Consider the following 18,651-nt stretch of genomic DNA (forward strand, 5'->3'; position numbering starts at 1 on the left):
AGAGAATCCTTCCTGCCAGAGTGTCTTGAGCGAGAACATTGCTCTCCTGCCTTGGGACTCAGTTGGAACATTGACTTCTCCTGCCCTGAGCTGGCCTTTGGACTGGAACTATACCACAGGCTTTCCTGGACTCTGGCTTGTTGATTGTAAATCTTGTTGGCCTCTATAATCACGTGAGCCAATTCCCCGAAGTGTCCTCCATATATTAGTTAAGGTGATAATGTTTATTTTGGTTCCTCCTCTCATTCCTTTTGACTTTCTTCAATAGAATCTTGGTTTTAATTTCCATTGACTATGTGGCCTGGAGGATATAACTGGTTTTCTTCAGCCTCACTTTTCCAGGTGTAAATTGGGAATAATATCTACTGTGAATTGCTTGCTAGCTGCTGCTAATGTCTACACTGCTGCTGCAAAGGGCATTCAGAAAAATATGCTTTGTATGAAAAAAGCTCATCTTTCAGAGCTCTGGCTGCTGATATCATGTGTCTTCAAAGATCATCTTGTGCTCTGAGCTTCAGTTTCTAAGTGTTTATCAAGAACTTCAGTGTTGGTCAGGGGTGGGCCCTGTGCAATTTAAATCTCTCTGCATATACATAGGAAAGGTGATTTTTAAGTTGGGTTGCTATTCTTTGTGTTGCTCTTATCTTATAATCACTTGAAGTATTTCCAGAACATTTCAGTGACTGAAAAGCAAAGCTAATGTCCACTCTGTTATTAGGTTTCTTGTTTTTTGCTTTTTCATCATTCATTTTAGTTTTTTGCGAAAACTTTGAAATATATACAAAAATTGACTACCACAAGGAACACCCATTTATCTCCACCAGTTGGCTTCAAATTATTATTAACTCATGACCCATTTTGTTTCATCTTCACCTCTACCAATTTCCAAATACTGTAATATTTTTGAGCAAACTTCAAATTATTTTGGCCATAAGAATCTCAGTATTTATTTCTAAAAGGTAAGTACTCTTAAAAATTGTATCAATAGCTGGGCATGGTGGTGCATGCCTGTAACCCCAGTGGCTCAGGAGGCTGAGGAAGGAGGATGGCTAGTTCAAAGCCAGCCTCAGCAATTCAGTGAGGCCCTAAGTAACTCAGTGAGACTCTGTCTCAAAATAAAATATGAAAAGGGCTGAGGATGTGGCTCAGTGGTTGAGCGCCCCTGGGTTCAATCCCTGGTACCAAAAAAAAAAAAAAAAAAAAAAAAATATATATATCTATATCTATATATATATATATATATCTCAATACTATTATTGCATTTCACATCATCCTCTTAAAAAACTTAATTTTCTTTGATTTCACATCATCCTCTTAAAAAACTTAATTTTCTTTGATTTATTTAGTAAGCTAAAATCTTAGACCATTTATTCCCCTTTCACCTCATTCCTTGGGGTACAAATAAGCTATTTTAAGTTTGAATGAAAATGAAATTCTACCAGTGGGCATTTTTCTGAATTGTTGAAGAGTCAGTTAGAATTAAACTCTGTCAATTAGTGATGCAATTGTCTTAGTTTGTATTGTACTGCTGTAGCAGAATACCTAAGACTGGGTAATTTATAGAGAACAGAGATTAAGGTGTAGGGTCCTATGTCTGATGAGGATCTTCTTACTGCATGACATCATAGTAGGAAGCATCACATGGCAAGAAAGAGTAAAATAAGGTCAAATTCACTTTAATAACAAATCTACTTCATGATAATGACATGAATCCATTCATGACCTAATCACCTCTTAAAGATCTTACCTTTCAACACTGTTGCATTGGGGATTAAGTTTCTAATACTTGAATAATGGAGAACATATTTATATCATAATGGTGACCTTAAGCAAGTTCTCTCATCCTACTCTGTCTCAGTTTTTCATCCATACAATGGGGATACCATTTATAGAGTTGTGAGGAGTCTCTGAGGTAGTATAAATACACCTAATAATCAGTGTGAGCTACTATTATTATTATGAGAGTTTTGCCCCACTTTTTCCTATCAAATCCTGTTTTGTGGAAAAACTTTGAGAGATATGACTAATGACAGCCTTAGGACTGACTAAATTAAATGGGCTGGAAGGCCCATATGTGAAGGACTAGTCCTGGAAGAGCAGTTTTCCAGAGTCTCTCCATCTGGGCAACTGGGCAAGATAAAGCTCACTTGTGCCTAGACACTGGAGCCCACAGGGATCAGGACCATTGGAACTCAACTAGCAGCTCAGTGCCCAGGTCTGGTAAGATGACAGGGTGAGTGGCGAGAGCTGGAGGCTATTCGTCATCTGTTTTACTCTTTGGTTTTGGAAGTGATCTACAAAGTGATCTGTTAAAGGTTGGCCTTGAACCAGGTATACGGTGGTGTATGCCTGTAGTTTCAGCTACTCAGGAGACTACAGGCACCCAAGTGATGATCACTTTGAGTGATCAGTTTGAGACCAGCCCATGCAACACAGTGAGACCCTGTTCCCCCCTAAAACAAACAAACAAACAAACACCCAACCCAAACCAAAACAACACAACACAACTAAAGAGTTGGCCCTGTGGTTACTGAAACTAAAGCAGAGTGGGGCCTAGACATTTGAGATAAAACAGTAGGCTTGAGATAAAACAGATCTATAATGGACCACACACTCTCATCAAAAACAAAATAGCAAAAGAATTGGCTACAAGATTTCTGATTGGTGGATCTTTCATTAAGAAAGATGCTCTGAATAACCCTTGCTTAGATGCCAGCTCTATTGGAATTCAGCCTGATGTCCTGGCTGCTCACAACGCAGTGAGTGGCATATCACATGACACAAGATTAGGGCGCTTTTGACACAGGCTGTTCATATTGTTTATTCAGGAAGGGCCTACTGTGGACTGTGCAGACCAGACCCTGGAGCCAGCCAATAAGTGATATAAATGGGAAGGACCCAGGCGGCTGCCTAACCTTTCCGTCAGTAGGAGTCTTCCTTCACTTATGATGTAGATATAGCAAAGCATTTACTTTGCTTCTTTAAGGGAGGCACTAAAATGATTTAGGATTATCTGAAAGATTTTTATCTAACTTAAAAGCATTACATTACTTAATTTTAAAATATATTGCATGCACCACTTGTTAAATGAGAGTTAAATTTGGCTTATGTAATAATGTTTTAAAGTGTGTGTTTCACATTTTAAAAATATAGGGATAAAGTGACTGGAACTTTCTATTCTTTATCTTATTTATTTATTTATATTTATTTTTTAATCTTTTTATTGATTTATTTTTTTTACCCAGGCTAGTTTGAACTAGTGGGCTGAAGTGATCCCCCTGCCTCAGCCTCGGGAGTAGTTGCGACTGCAGGCATGCACCACCATGACTGGTCTTATTTCTTAAACAAAAATATAGGTTCCTGGGGTGAGTGAGAAGTCATATTGGATTCATGCTTCTTCCTTGTTTTTGTTGACAGAGGGTTTCTATTTCTTCTCTGCTGATTTCAGGGTCAGGTTTGGCCTTCTTCTTTCTTTTGGTTAAGATTGTGTGGCTGTCACTTCCATAAATGTCTGTTTTTTGGGTTGTTGCTGTAGACTTGCTTTAGGTTAATGTCAGAAATTCTTGTTGGTTCCTGAGTGATGCTTTCTGACACTTCTAACAGAAAATGTCCGTTTTGTTTCCCTAACACCTACCATTTCCCCAGTACCAACTAGGTGCCCAACAGTTCAATTCAATTTTGACATTAACTCCAGGAGTTAGTATAGATCCCATATGTTCAAAACTTAGTCCCACAAGACTGCCCCCTGCTTCAGGCACTTTCCACAAATGAGGCCCCAGGCAACCACACTTGGGTCTGATCAACACAAATTCAGGGTTTCCTATGATCCCCTTCAGGTTGATAATTAGCTAAATAACTCCCAGAACACAGGAAAACACTTACGTTTCCTGGTTTATGATAAAGGGTACAACTCAGGAACGGCCAAATGGGAGGAATACAAGGGGCACAGAGCTTCTCTACCCTCCCTGAGCACCCCACTCTCTTAGTATCTTCGTGTGTTCACCAACCTGGAAGCTCACAGAATCTCATTCATTGTTCAAGAGTTTTAGTAGAACTGAGACCGCAGTGCCCCTTCCTGCTGAGGGTCAAGGGCAGGCTCAAACTTCCAACCTTCTAATCACAACCACAAGTCTGATTTTTCTGACCACCATCCCCATCCTAAAGTTATCTAGGGGTCCTACCGTGAGTCACCTAAATAGCATAAAGTTTCAAGGGTTTTAGGAGTTTCATATTATGAATGGTGAATGACTACCAAATTTGTTTTTATTATACCACTGTTCCAAAATGGGATATTAAAATATGATTATAGGCATTTTTGCCCTGGATTATTCTTTGTCTTTGATGTTGTATCATGCTTTGTCTTCTCCACAAATTTTACTAGATTATGGAACCTGGGTTTTCTGATCTGGATTTTTAGATAATGTTATGTTGTTAGTTGAGATTTAGGGGTGTTTTGAAACTTGAAGTGTTTTTCTAAAGCATTTGTGATTTTGAGGTTGTTTATAGTGAAAAAGTGAAATCTGACCGCAAAGACTAGGGCCCTCTGCTTGATGGCTGATATTAATGAAGCTGATAAAATAGGTACCAAGTACTTTGTGTTTACACTGAAAGAATAGGCTGAAAGAACAAGCCTTCTTGACTTAGTGAGGGAAATGTCTATGTAAATTTCAAGAGAAGACTGAGGTCAAACAACCTCAGCTGGAGTAGCTGGAAACCAGAAACTCAGCCAGGCCTCCTCCTACACTGAATTTTATTATTATTATTGTTATTATTTGAACAAAACAGAATAACAACAACAAAAACAAAAACAAAAAACTCCTTCCATAGGGCTAAGTAATGTCAGGATCATGGAAAAATGTTTTCCTTTTTCTGAGAAGTGAGGAGTTTTGCTGTGATTCTGTCATTCTGTGAGCGTGCAGAGAGAAAGGCAGTAATTGCTGACTGTGTATTTACCATGAAATACCTTCTTCGTTCCCTGCCAAATAGCAATATCCTATTTGGTGATTCCCTCCATTCTTCAATCTAAAAGAAAAAAAAAAAAACTATTTGAATAATTTTCAAAATTTACGATGTGGGGTTCATTAAAGAAAACTTGAAAAGTACACACCAAGAAGAGGATAAAGGTCCTTTGTAGTTATACGAAACCATTGCTAACATTTCAGCATCAGTGTCATGAAAACTGGTTACTCTTTTCTGGAAAGTTGTGGCTAATATCTTAATAGCATCACTTAATAGCATCACACAAGCATTGCTTTGTTGTTGTTTGTGTTAGCTCACTTTCCGTCATTATGAAAATATCTGAGATAATCAATTTGAAGGAGGCAAGATTTATTTTGACTCATGCTTTCAGTTCATGGTTGTTGACCTTTTTTCTTTGAGCCTATGGTGAGCAGCACATCACAGTGGGAGCAGGTAGAGAAGGTCTATTCCCCTCATGGCAGCCAGGAAGCAAAGGGAGAATGGAAGGCTGTGAGGTTCCACCACCCCCTTCAATATCCCCAATAACCTAATCCTTCCCTTAGGTCCCACTTCCTATATGTTTTACCACCTCCCAACAGTGCCACAGGCTGGGGACCAACCCTTCAATACATGGGCCTTTGGGAGACATTTAAGATCCAGACGGTAACATTGTTGATGTATAATTTCCTGGAGATCACAGAAGCAGTATAGCATGGTAGTTTAAAGTAGAGCTTCGGATACCAAAGTGCCTGGACTTGACCTTGAGAGAGTTACTTAAGTGCTGCCTGCCTCAGTTTTACATCTGTGAAATGAGATGATAATGGCAACACACTCCCAAGTAAAAAGCTATGTAAAGGACTTACATGTTACTTATTATCATTGAAATAAATATTTCATTATCATAAATATACTTACAAAGTTGAAAGTCATAACATACAGAAAAGTGGGAGAAATAAAAATCACTTATTATTGTAAAATTCAGAGAGAAACACTGTTAAAGTTTTGGAGTTTGTTTTTTTACAATGTATTTCCTTTTAGAGAGTTGAGATAATATTGTATTTCCATTTGTATCCTGAGCATAAGTGTTTTATATACTCTGTAAACATAATTTTAAAAGATTACATGAATCATCTCATATAATCATACTTTACTTGAACTTTCCCCAGTATTTTGACATTTAGATGACTTTTTGTTCCCATGTTAAATTGACATAATCAGAGATAACCTCAGTTAAAACAGTCAGAGACCAGAATGGAGACTGCAGTTGTTGTTTTAGTTCCAAGATGTATCCAGGACTAATCCACAAACCAGTTAACAGAAGGGTGACCATATTATGAATAAGTGTGTGAGAAATATTTTTATAACAGTTTTTTTTAATTCATTAGTATTAGAGGTTATTTCCTTAGACTAGATCCCCAGGATCAGAAATGCGGGGTCAAAGGATGATAAATGTTATTCTCTGGAAGGTTGTATTGATGTTAGATATACAGCAACAGTGTCTAATCCTGCCCCACTCTCTGTGGACCTCCAAAGCTCCTCCCTTCACACCTTCCTGCCCCAGCTCTGGGTCACTTCTCAGATCTGAAATATTGAGGAATAGTTGGCATCAGGGATGCCAAAACTCTGAACTTGAGTTAATTCTAATTTAAATTAGCACCCTTGACTCCTCCTCACCTCTCCCCCTCCTGGACCCTTTCTTCTCCCTTTCATTACCCTTTCCCCTCTCAGCTTTCTCTAATCCCCTTGTGCAGCCTTCCTTTTCTCCAATCATGGAGGATATGATGGAATTAAGTTGTCCCCATTAAGAAGTTAGTGACCTTAGTAGCTAGAATCCTTGTTCCTCAGTGGGGTATTTGCATTTTAATAAAGGGTTCATGGAGTAGTGTTGAACTCAAATGACTGAACATAATGGTGACATCTGGGCACTATAGTACCCAGAGAGGGTGATGTCTTGGGTTATACAAATTGTACAAGTCTGTGGTGTCCTAGATATAAGGTCCTAGATGTAAGGCCAGTGCCATGGATGGGGTGAAGCGAAGGCCAGTCTCTGAGAAGCCTCAATTTCCTCTTTGCCAAAGCACTAACTTCAGAATAGAAATATGTTTTCCTAAAGGTAAAATGGGTCTCTCAGAGGAACTATTAAGGAGAAATTGTTTACTGAATTGGAAATAATAAAAGACTGGTCAGCAGCATGTGCAGACTCTTTACATAAAATATAACTTTATGATACCAGGCAGGGCTCCTTTTATGGCTTTTTTTTTTTTATCATCTGGTTGAAATTGCTAAAGGCGTGGAGGGCTTTTGCTTATGCATCTGTAGCCAGTGATTTGATTAAATTGCATGTCCCTGGGAAAGCAGAGCCAGGAGGTCTCTGCATGGGACTGAGACCCTGATTAGCATGCTCAGACCTCAAAGTGGCAGAAGGTGGGTTACTTGATGGACTATTTCTCTTTCAGGAAGGTCACAGGTACCTTTTAAGGCAGGGAGTGCTCTAGGTCGCTATTTGTGGACTTGCACATTTGTTTTAATGGGTTGAAAAGTCAAAGAGTGTGCGAGAGGAGAATGGACACAATCAGATAAACTCCAGGTTTTACAGATGGACTGGGATGGGTAGAGACAAGTTCTTAGAAGATATTAAATGGTAGGTTATACCTCATGCAAACACAGCCCTAGTTGGCTTGAAAGTAGGAGGAAGGGAAAGTAGTGAATTGTCAGTTTTTAATCGTGTGAGCTCTCGAGGCTTTAGAACCCCAGCTAGAGGGGAGAGTGGTCTTGAGAGGCGATGGGGGGTACCTGCAGAGGCTGGCCAGACATCAACCTTCCTTGATCTGTGCCAGAGTGGTCTTTCTTTGGCTCTCACTGCCTCGTCTCTTCCTTTCTAGCCTGATCCAGCCGGATGATGGCCCCACTGGTCACGGTGGTGTCCAGCCCCCGTGCCCGGCTCTTTGCCTGCTTCCTCAGGCTGGGCGCTCAGCAGACTGGCTCTCTCCAGCTGCATGTGGGGGCCAACTGTGCAGCCAAGAACCACTATGAGGTGCTGGTCCTAGGTGGGGGCAGTGGTGGGATCACCATGGCCGCCCGCATGAAGAGGAAAGTGGGTGCAGAGAATGTGGCCATCGTTGAGCCCAGCGAGGTAAGTCGCCCCTTTTGAGTACACTGTGTGTGTCTGTGTGTGTGTGCACGTTAGGGGTACGGGTGAGACTTTCAGGCACAGGCCTGCATGTCTTCATGTTAGTGTTTCTTCTCCTGGTTATAAAACGCAGCCTTTCTGAAAGGATTGGGAGAAAGTGGAGGAAGGGAGAGAGTGAGGACAGATCTCCTGGTTTTTTGTGTTCTCTTCTGTCGTAGTTCCTTAGGGCTGCCATAACAAATGACTACAAACCAGGTGGCTCAGGCAGCAGATATGTATTCTCTCACAGCTCTCAGAAGTACCAGACCAAACTATTGACAGGGTCACACTCCCTTTGAAGGCTGGGTGGGAAAGCTGGGCAGGGGAATTTATCCCACGCTTTCCTCCTAGCTTCTGGTGGTTGGTGGCAGTTCTTACCACTCTTGTTGCTTATAGATGCACCACTCCATTCTCTTGCTCACCTTCACACAAAGTTCTCTGTGTCTCTATGTCTTCTCAGAATAAGGAATCCAGTTATTGATTCAGGGTGCAGTCTATCCAAGTCTGGCTTTTATGTGATTACAGCTGTGAAAACTCTTTCCAAATAAGGTCATGTTCACTGGAACTGGGGTTAGGACTCTAACATACCTTTTTGGGAGACACGCTTCAACCCATGGTACCCTCCCACCCCAACCTCCTGTTCAGAGGAAAATCAATTGCCATTGTACTTTACTATCTCTGTTGCTGTCTGGAGAAGGGAGGGTGGGGAGGCCTCTGGAAAGCTGTCAATGAGTTTGAGAAATTTAAGTGTAAGTGGATTATAAACGGATTATAAGGGAGAGAAGGAAGTTGCTATTAGGAAGGAAGATCAAGTGAGGCAATGTTCCATGAAAAACATTTTAAGATTGTACAAAAGTTTCAGAAAAATATTTAAGTATTTTGGCTGTTTGCACAACGTTTCCCAAGGAACTGGGTGTGCACCAGTCGGGATCTCTGTTCTTGGGAAAAAGCAGAATGGGTCCACAACCTGCTCTGAGGGGAAGGGTAGGATGGAAAGACATAGTTCTTCTTCAGATGTATCCCCAACCAGGAATAAGGCTATCCAGACCCATGATGGGAGAGAAGACTAGGGGCTGCTGTCAGTTACTTTCATTTTTAAAGTCACTTCAGTTCAGGGACACCACTTTAAGTAACAGTAGTCTGGGAGCTGTATCAGGTGACTGTTCTCTGCTGCATGCCGTCTTGTAGCTAATCCCTGCCTGGTCTCCCAGTGGTTCTCTTTGTAATTAGTCTGGCTCCCCTGGGGACTGGATACACTCAGCAGCCAGAATCATGTCTGTCTTGCCTCTCAAGGAAGTACAGTGCAGGAGCCCTTGAAGCTGCCAGTGGTTTAGGCTTTTAGCATCCTCCCTTCTGTGTCTGGTTGAGTGATTGCTAGAACTGATGTTTGTGGTCTAAAAAAAATCTGAGCTTGTATTTTTGTTACTCTTCTTGTTCATGATGGACTTGAAATTGATGTGTTCTTAAAATTGGATACCTCTGTCATCCTTCTCCTTGATCACACTCATTATTGATTGTAGGGAGATTGTAATCATTCTGTGTTCTCTTCACCTCCCTGTGGGTGTTGGCTGCTCTGGCCAGCCAGTCTGAAGCATTTTAGCAATATTAAAAACTCTTTGTCACCTGGTCCACCCCATGAATATGAATCCTTGGAGGCCATTAAATCAATCTGCCCTTTGCCCCTGAATCTAGAGCTTTCACAACTAACTTAGACCAAGATTGGACCCTCTGAAACAAGAGGACTCCAGAAAATATTGAAAATTTGGGCTTGCGTTGCACTGTGGGACAGCATCTATTGACTTGGAGTGTAAAACCTCTGAGAAAGGAGGACAGGGGCTAATCTGAAGTGTCTGCAGTGCTCCATGGGCTTGGGGAACACAGTTTGAAGTTAGTGAAGTTTCAAGGCTCCCCAGAAGTGGCCCAGACTTCACATTATCTCCACATACTTTTCAGGAAGCGTGTGTAGGCTTCTGGCTTAATTTTCTATATATTTGTGCACATAAATGTATTCATAATGTGTGTTCATTTGTGTATGTGTGTGTGTACATATTAAACACCAAGTCATACCTTAGCAATGAATAATACAGTGGTCATTAAAGATAGCTTATGCCTTTTTCATGATCTCGAATGAATTTTTGTGTTGGGTGACTATCCTTCAGAGTTTAACAAAATAGAATATAGAAACAGGGCAGAACTAACATTCTGGACTAAGAAACTGACTTTTCTAATACAATGATCTAAAGATCAGGAGGGAGTAATTGAGAGAGTCTTGCTCCAAAACCTTTAAACAAAGACCCTTTAGGTCAGGCTCATATTGAAATAACTGTCCAAATGCTTTATTTCTCAGAGACATTTCTACCAGCCAATTTGGACACTGGTGGGTGCTGGTGCCAAACAGTTGTCCTCCTCTGGTCGACCCACAGCGAATGTGATCCCATCTGGTGTAGAGTGGATCAAAGCTAGAGTGGTTGAGCTAAACCCAGACAAGAACTGCGTCCACACCGACAACGGCGAGGAGGTAACCTTCAGGGACCTTTGGATTTTGTTTTTGTTAATCTGAGGTCTTATATGAATGCACAACCATTTTCAAACTGGACAGTTTCCTGGTGAAAGAGTGACATACGTGTACATGTTTGCATGTATGTGTGGGTTCCGAACACTGCACAAGGTGGTAAGATGTGTGGCAAATGGAGAAGAGATGGAGGGACTGAGTGATGTTAAATTAATAAATAAACTACTAAGACGAGTATTTGTTGAACATCTGCTGTATAGCCTATTGATTAGTATAGTATCTTGCATCTGAGTGCTTATTGAACAAATGCTATGGCTATATGTTAAAAGAGCAGACCCCTCCTTCCTTCTCTTTCTTTTGAAGTAGTTGACTTTTCTACTTGACACCTGGCCTGCCAGAGGAAAGGGATGTTGGGAAATACTTGTTCCGTGTCCACTAGGGGGCACGTTTCCAGGGGAGTCCTATCTGTGACTCAGGTTTATGCCAGGACTGAGAATCGTTGCTGCCAGAACTTGAGGCTCACAATCACTATTTAGGAATCTCCTCCTTCCCACACCTCCCAAGAATCAAAACTTCTCAGCAACTGCTGCTCTGATTGAGGAGGGTGGTGAGACTATAGGCGACAAATCCATCTGCAACTTCGTGTCCGCCTTCTGCGGCTGAGCCCAGAATAGCTGCAGGCAGCCAGCCAGGATGCTCTGTTTCAGTCTCCTGTGGTCCTTGGGCTCCTAGGGTGTTATTGACCTTTATATCTGTACCTTCTCCCTTTAAATTGGGGCCTGGCATTTTCAGAGTTGTAGAATCTAAAAGCTGGTGAGAATCAAAGGTTTTGAATCCAACCCTTCCCTCTTAGCAAGGATTCGTTTGCTCCATGCATTCTTAAGCTTTCCTTGGGTCATGCATGAATCTTTAGGAGTACCTGTAAAAGCCCTCCGTAGAAAAACACACGTGTAACCAATTTGCATTTAATTTCAACAAGTTCAGAGATTCTCTGGAGCCTTCCCTAAACCTTGATTAGGAGGAGTAGCTGCCTTATGGCATTCATGATCCAAGGCTCTCTGGCTTCCATTCATCATTCCACAAATATTTATTAAATATCTATAACAAGCTAGGCACAGTTTTAAGCATTGGGAATACATGAGTTGAACAAAAAAGAACAAAAAGACAAAAATCCTGACTATCCTGAAATTTTTTATCTGAGTGTGAGGAGGACATAATAAATAAGTATAATGAATAATAGACAAAATAAATAAATTATGTACTATGTTAGAATGTGTTGAGAATTATTGAAAAAAAAATGGAGCTGAGTTATTGGATTGGAGCCCATGGGTGTGGGGGTTGAATTTAAAACAAATTTTAACCCTCTTCATGTTTTCAGACAGGTAGATTATGTGAAGTTCTTCTGCCTTTGCCAGGTCAACATGTACCTTCCTGTGATTTTTTTTCCCTTGTTCTTTCTTGGACCCCTGGGGTATTATTGTCCTTAATATCTTGCTACCTTTATAATACCTTTCTTACTCCTTGGTCTGTAGTGTGTGAGAAAAAGCCTTTCTTTTCTGTGCAGAAACCCTTCAACTCTGTGAAGATGGCTGTTACATTCTGTGTGAGTTTTCTCTGCAGGTAGACTTCTCCCCTGTCCCGTGTCCCTTGGCTTTTCCTTACCTTTCATGGTTTCTAGTCCCCTCGGTCCCCTCTTTACCCTGCCAGGGATATCATCTGGCTTGTTAATGACCCTGTGAACCAGTAGCCTAGAAGAGAAGGAAACTCCACAGAAGAGCCCAGAATGGAGCAGGATTGTTCTCTCCCACAATCAGGTGCTGCCTAAGCTGCCTTTGCCCTTTCAGTGACAAAGACCATAGTGCTGATTCATGCTGAGCTTGAGGCCAGTTCACATCTCTGGGTCCTTTCCACATGACCCACTATGAAGTCAGGCCTCTCCCATCCTAGAAGAGTGCAGTTGTCATTGATTTTACCTAAAAGCAGGCAGGTACATATACACATATAAGAAATATATATATGTGTATGTAGTTATTTTAGTTAAAAATTTAAATTTATAAAAAAACTTTAAATGTACAAAAACATTTTCATGTGTCAGTGGTTCAGGACTTCTTTATTTTCTTGTCTCCAGGAGGTCAGATGGAATTACCCAAGATTCTCAGTGCCAGTCTCCTGTTCACAGGATGCTTCTCTTGTGTAACTCATATCGCCCTTGGTTCAGCAGAACCTGCCTCATTGAATAGACCCCTCTGCATCCTCTGTGGTTTGGCTCACGTTCCTCTTAGGACTGTGGATTTGTCTCATCTCTTGAGACTGAGAGCACATGTTAGTGTTCTCACAGCTGTGCCCTACTTGTTACTCCCAAGATTCAGACACCTCGTCAAGTTGTAAGGTCTTATTTTAAGGTGGGGGAAGAAGATGGTTCAATGTGGGGAAATTTTCTTCCAGGATTTTATTAAGCAAAACTATTTCATAGGCAGACAGTCTCAGAAAAAGACAAAGACAAGGCATCTCCTATGAGATATCATCTTCTTATTTGAGTTCATCCTGCCAACCTGTTGAGATCTTTTGGATTTATGATTCTGTCACCCAATTAGCAAATTTTCCTAGCTGTTACCCACAGATGGCTTTATTTGAAGTTTTAATTTGATAATACGTCCCTAGAGAACTTATTCTAGATTGCATAAATTAATCAACATTCTTTAGCAAATATTATTCAATTTACCAGTCATTCCATTCTTAGTTTACACTTTTCTTATCTTATCCACTAGGTGAAAGACTGAATTGAAAGAACCATGGAAACCCAGACTCTGTGTCTCTGACTCTTCCCCGACCCAGTGATCTGTTTGGAACAGGTCTTACAGGCGCTGTGTAGACTTGCTCCTTCTCTGGACTCTACCTGGTTTTATTCTCTTCATTGTTCCTGCTGCATTGGCCTCTCATTTCCTTAATTGCCTCTGCCTCCTTCTTACCCCAGGACATTGAGCTTCCCCCTCCACCCCTAGCTAACACCTAGTCAGATTTAGCTTAGAAATGACCTCTTGGGCCTTCCTTGACCTATTAGAATAGATCAAGGTCCCCCTTATTATTTGATCATAGCATTCTGTGATTTATTAATTATCTGATAATCTTCTCTTTCCCACTAGACTTCTCTTTCTCTGGAGAGCAGATACTGTGTCAGTCTTATTCATTCATCATTGTACACTCAGTACCTAGCACACTATTTGGCACATGGAAGGTGCTCAGTTAATATTTGTGAGCAAACAGTGTTTCTGTTTCTTCATTTGTAAAATGGAAATAGTAATATCTACCTTACTGGCTTATTTTCAGTCTTAAATGGATAGAAACATGGAAAGCACTTAGAACAGTACCGTGCACAGGGTGAATGCTCAAGGAGTTTTATTACTTTAAAAAGAATGCAAGAAAACTGAAAGAGGAAATATTTCCTGAGTGTGTACTGTATGCCAGCACAGTCTTGATTGCTCACTGAAAGCAGGCGGATCATCTCTGAGCACTTGTTGGTATTCTTCTTTCTAAATTACTGTGAGGCATCTATTTAGTAGACAAACTTGGAATTTTGCAAAGGATTAGCAGTTTATTTACTGAATTCTTGGTGTCAGGATTGACCTCCCCCAGCCTGAATGAGGTGAGGAAACTTGCCCATATTCAGCTTTCTAGTGAGGTCCAAACTGTTCTCTGTAATTGCTCCAAAGTTTTGACCGCAAGCTTTTGCAATTCCTTAGGGTTTAGGTCATCTGGCCCAGAAACTTGAACTCATTCATAAGCCTTGAAGCTTTTTTTTGTTGTTGTTGTTGTTATGGTTCTCTTACTGTCGAGGGCTTGTTCTCCATTAATGATTCCATGTCTCCCCATTTCTCCATAATCTTAAAGTTGTCTGTTCCTAGTCCTTGGAAATAATCACTGTTACACTCTAATAAATTTATCAAGGTATACACAATTAACAGTGTTCCTATATTTCATCTCTAAATTATCACCCCCAGATCCCAGGCCTCCTCTCACCTCACATGCCCTGCTGACTTCACACAGTTCAGTCAGCTGTTCGATGGGCCTACTTCAGTACTAAGGATTTCAAGGCACCAGTTGTCTATGGATAGGAAGAGCATATGGATGAAGGTGCTTGTATCACCTGTCTATTCTGATAAATTGTCATTTGTGCAAGTGACTTAAATCATCCATCCATCTATCTGTTCATCTAATAAACATTCCTGAGTTCCTCACTTTAATTTAGTGACTGTTTGATTCTAGCAATATATGGAATAGAAGTAAAGCTTTTCCTCTAGTAACATTCTATGTAGTGGGAAGGATTGGACTCCTGTGTTTCATTATGAGTACTATAACATCATGCATGCTGCACTAAGGGAACTCCAGGAGGGGTCAGTGGCAAGGGTTACTAAGTCATAGGAAAGCTTGGTGACCTCAGAGCTGAATCTCCTGAATTCTAGGGCAGGATTTCTTCAACCACTTTTTCCCTTTGGCTTCCCACATGAACCTGAGTATTCTTGGGCCTTGGAGCCTCTTTCTTTATCCAGGCATTTGCTCAGCCTGCTGACTTTGCTTTTCCACTTGGTACAAGATCATGATAGTCACCACCTATTTCTCCTTGCCGGGCTTCCAAGCCCCATTGTAATCATTCTCCAGCTCTAGTTTTTTAGGCATGTTCTTATGCTTTTCATCCTTCTTACATACTTTCTGGTCTCAACCTGTTTTCTCCCTGATCCTAAACCTGCATTTTCATCATAATGTTTATGTATATTATTATCTTCCTAATGAATAATCACAACACCTTTATTTGAAGAGGGGACTTTTTCATATATAGATCATTAAGTAAGAACAAGAACACTGTATCACAACCTTTTCAATGATTCTCAAAATAGCAGTTTACCTTTTATGATATTGGTCCAATTCATATGACAGCTCAGATTCACACATTATCTTTAGATTTAAATAAAGTTGATTGCCTTTTAAGATCAGGAAGTCATTCTCCCACCCCTAAATATAAAAAAAGTATTAATACAAGCATTACACAAATAAGTGTAACCTCTATTATTTTTCAGTTTTGTAAAACTTAGGTGGGATTTCCAGGGTTAGGCAGGTGACACAGTATTTGTGAAGCAGTGAGGTTTGAGGTCACAGATGAGGGGCAGGATGGCCAGCCAGAGTGAGCATCCCTCCCTGCCAACCCTGAGCACCACCATCTGCCCCAAGACATTCACAGTGACAAATGGAAACATGGTGCTGACCACACACATCTGGGGCCAGAGTCATTCCTGGAGCTGCTGCCTTTTGAGACCTGGTCTAAAAGAACATCTTTTTGTGTTGCAGATATTCTACAAGTATCTTATTATTGCTCTTGGAATCCAGCTGGACTATGAGAAGGTACTGTTTGAAATTGTTGCTGTGTTACAGTGGCCTACTTATGCCAAGATCAAACACTGTATTGGGTTGCTTTGTATTCATTTTTAACAAGAAAGAAGTTCTAAGGAAGCCTCTCCTAGTTTTATTTCTCAGTGGTGCTTTTATGGCGTAAAAAGTCTTCTCTAAGATTTTGTCAATGATAACAATGTGCTTTGTGATTGCCCTGTTGCCAAATAGCAGCCATGTCCACACTTGTGGGACTGAGTTTGCTGTATTAAAGATTAAATTGTACATTGAAAGTAAGAGTTAGATTATGAATTCTTAAGCAGACTTTAAGGGCAAAACACCAGCAGTTAGTTTGTCAGCTGCTGGAAGGATCTGGGTTTTGTTTCACAGAGGCTGGATATTTTTTTATATGAAACCACAACATAGTATAAACACTACCCTAGAAGGTCCTTAGGTCTCTACTCTGTGAGCTTGGGAACCAGATGCCAAGAGTTGTGAGATTCAAATTTATTTTTCCAAGATGTTATGTAGTAAGTCAGCAATTGCTATGATTTCCAGAGATTGTTGGGACTGTGGGTAAATAGTTGAAACACATAAGCATCGGTCATAAGGTGTGGGAATGAGATACCACAAGGGTCTCATCTGAGGTGGCTCATGAAGGGTCTCTGAAGTAAAAACCTGAATCATTCCATGTGCAGGATGGGGGTGGTGAAAATGTCCTGGGGCATGTCATGCAAAGGTTTGGAGTAACCAATGGTGAGAATGTTGCAGGTCATGGTGCCATGGATCATGTGTCTCATATAATGACAGATAATCTATGGAGTAGACTGTGTGGAGAAAAGTGTCAATTACAACTACTTTTGGGAGGTTCATGCCTCCCCCAAAGCCCTATAGTATTAACTTAGCAAAGCACATCTCTATGGTACTGGTTCCCTACTGGCTCCCGGTGCCTTGTGAGGAGAACTGAAGAGACTGGTGCTGAGAGTTCTTAGCTATTTTGAAGCAGCCATTATTGTGGAATCTCTACAATGTGCCAGGAACCATGATAGAAGTCTGATGCTGACTCTTTACAACTTTGTGTGAAGGAAATATTCTTATCTTTACGTAAAAGATGAGGAAGCTGGGGGAAAGAGAATGCAAGTAACTTAGCCATGCTGGCTTGCTGCTTGGCACTCTTTGATGGCAGTAGAAAAGTACTCAGTTAGTGTAAGCCAGAAAGGAAGGGGGAGTTGTTTGATAAAAATATCGAGATATCTATGGAACTCCAGGACAGGAATGTGGTGGGCCTTCTGATCAGGGTTGAATCTTCAGTCTGGGTTCTCTTGGGCCTAGACAACCTCTCTCTGTGCATCAGTCTCTGCCTCTTTCTCATGCCAGCTTCACTGGGTGTCTATTGCAGGAAGTCTTGCTTTCTGGTCTGCTCTGTGTGACAGGACAGTCCTCAGCTTCCCAGGGCACAGACTGTTCAGCCAGAGGGCAGTCCCATCTTATCTCTCTGCTGACTTTTACTCCTTCCATCTCCTCCCTGCCTGGCATCTCTCTGCTTCAGAGTTTCCAGGAAGCAACTCTGATGGATGAGGGGTCATAAACCACCATTTATGACATGGTCTTCCTGAAAGGAATTTGGTTACAACTTTATAACATCTTTTCCCTTAATAACAGCTTCATATCAGAGAAAAATAATGAAGGTGATAAGAGTTTGGTTGTATAATTATCTTTTGGATAGTGGGTTTTGCTTTGGATTCAGGAGGTGTGGCAGTCTGGTGGGAAGACCCCTTGGTGGGTGGTCAGAGATCTTACTGTCTAGTTTCTAAGATTCTGGGTATGTCTCTCAGCCTTGCTCTGCTTCAGTTTTCTCATCTGTTCTTTGGGATGTTTTCTACCTCCCTCAGAGGTATAGTGTTTGGTGAATATCCAGTGTTAGCATAGATATGATACTTTGTAAGCATTAAAACATGAGATGATTTCATAATCATTATAGTTGTTACTGTTATTGAGACTGCTAATGCTATTATCATCTAAACTGTAACAGGAATGATCAGTAACAAAGGAATAGTTACTCTTGACATTGAACGTGGATAAGTAAAGAATGCAGGCCACGGATGAAGGACACTGTTTCCTTGAGATCCAAGGGTATATGGAATGACCAGTCCATTTTGATGACTGTTTCTTGATGGTTGAGGTTGAATCTGCCCTTGCTGAGAATGAGTGTTTAAGTCTGTCTAACTCAATCTGTGACATCTTCATGGCAGTCTATGAACCCTGTAACATTCAGGATAAGTATCTAGTTAATCTTATTGGCAGTAATAAACTTAACATTTATGCACTGACCACTTGTGTGTCATTTTCCTAAGCCCTTTGCAAATACATAGTCTCATATACTCTTACCAGCAACCCTTTGGAGCAGGTATTTTTATCCCCATTTTATAGATGTTAATTGTAAGCTTGTCAAACTTCATTGTGTCTCAGAATCACCTGGAAGGTCTAGGGTGGGACCTGATAATCTACATGTCTAGCAAGTTCCCAGGTGGTGCTGGTGCTGTTGGTCTTTGAGTCCGATTGGCTTAGAAATATTAGATAATTTATTCAGGGGAATAATACTAGTAATTGGAAATCTAGGATTCAGATCAGG

General features: G+C 40.9%; 1 protein-coding gene across 3 annotated transcripts in view; it reads left to right on the forward strand.

The window, feature by feature from the left end:
• SQOR (sulfide quinone oxidoreductase) overlaps positions 1-18,651 on the forward strand; it is a 48,365-nt gene that overhangs the window by 13,980 nt on the left and 15,734 nt on the right. For all 3 annotated transcript variants that reach the window (XM_079125205.1, XM_079125203.1, XM_079125204.1), the window contains 3 exons: positions 7,842-8,092; positions 10,476-10,646; positions 15,981-16,034. In XM_079125205.1, coding sequence (XP_078981331.1) covers positions 7,856-8,092; positions 10,476-10,646; positions 15,981-16,034 — 462 coding nt within the window. In that variant the 5' untranslated portion in view covers positions 7,842-7,855. The remainder of the gene's footprint in view (positions 1-7,841; positions 8,093-10,475; positions 10,647-15,980; positions 16,035-18,651) is intronic.

Source organism: Sciurus vulgaris (assembly GCF_902686455.1).
Source record: "Sciurus vulgaris genome assembly, chromosome: 2".
Taxonomy (NCBI): Eukaryota; Metazoa; Chordata; class Mammalia; order Rodentia; family Sciuridae; genus Sciurus; species Sciurus vulgaris.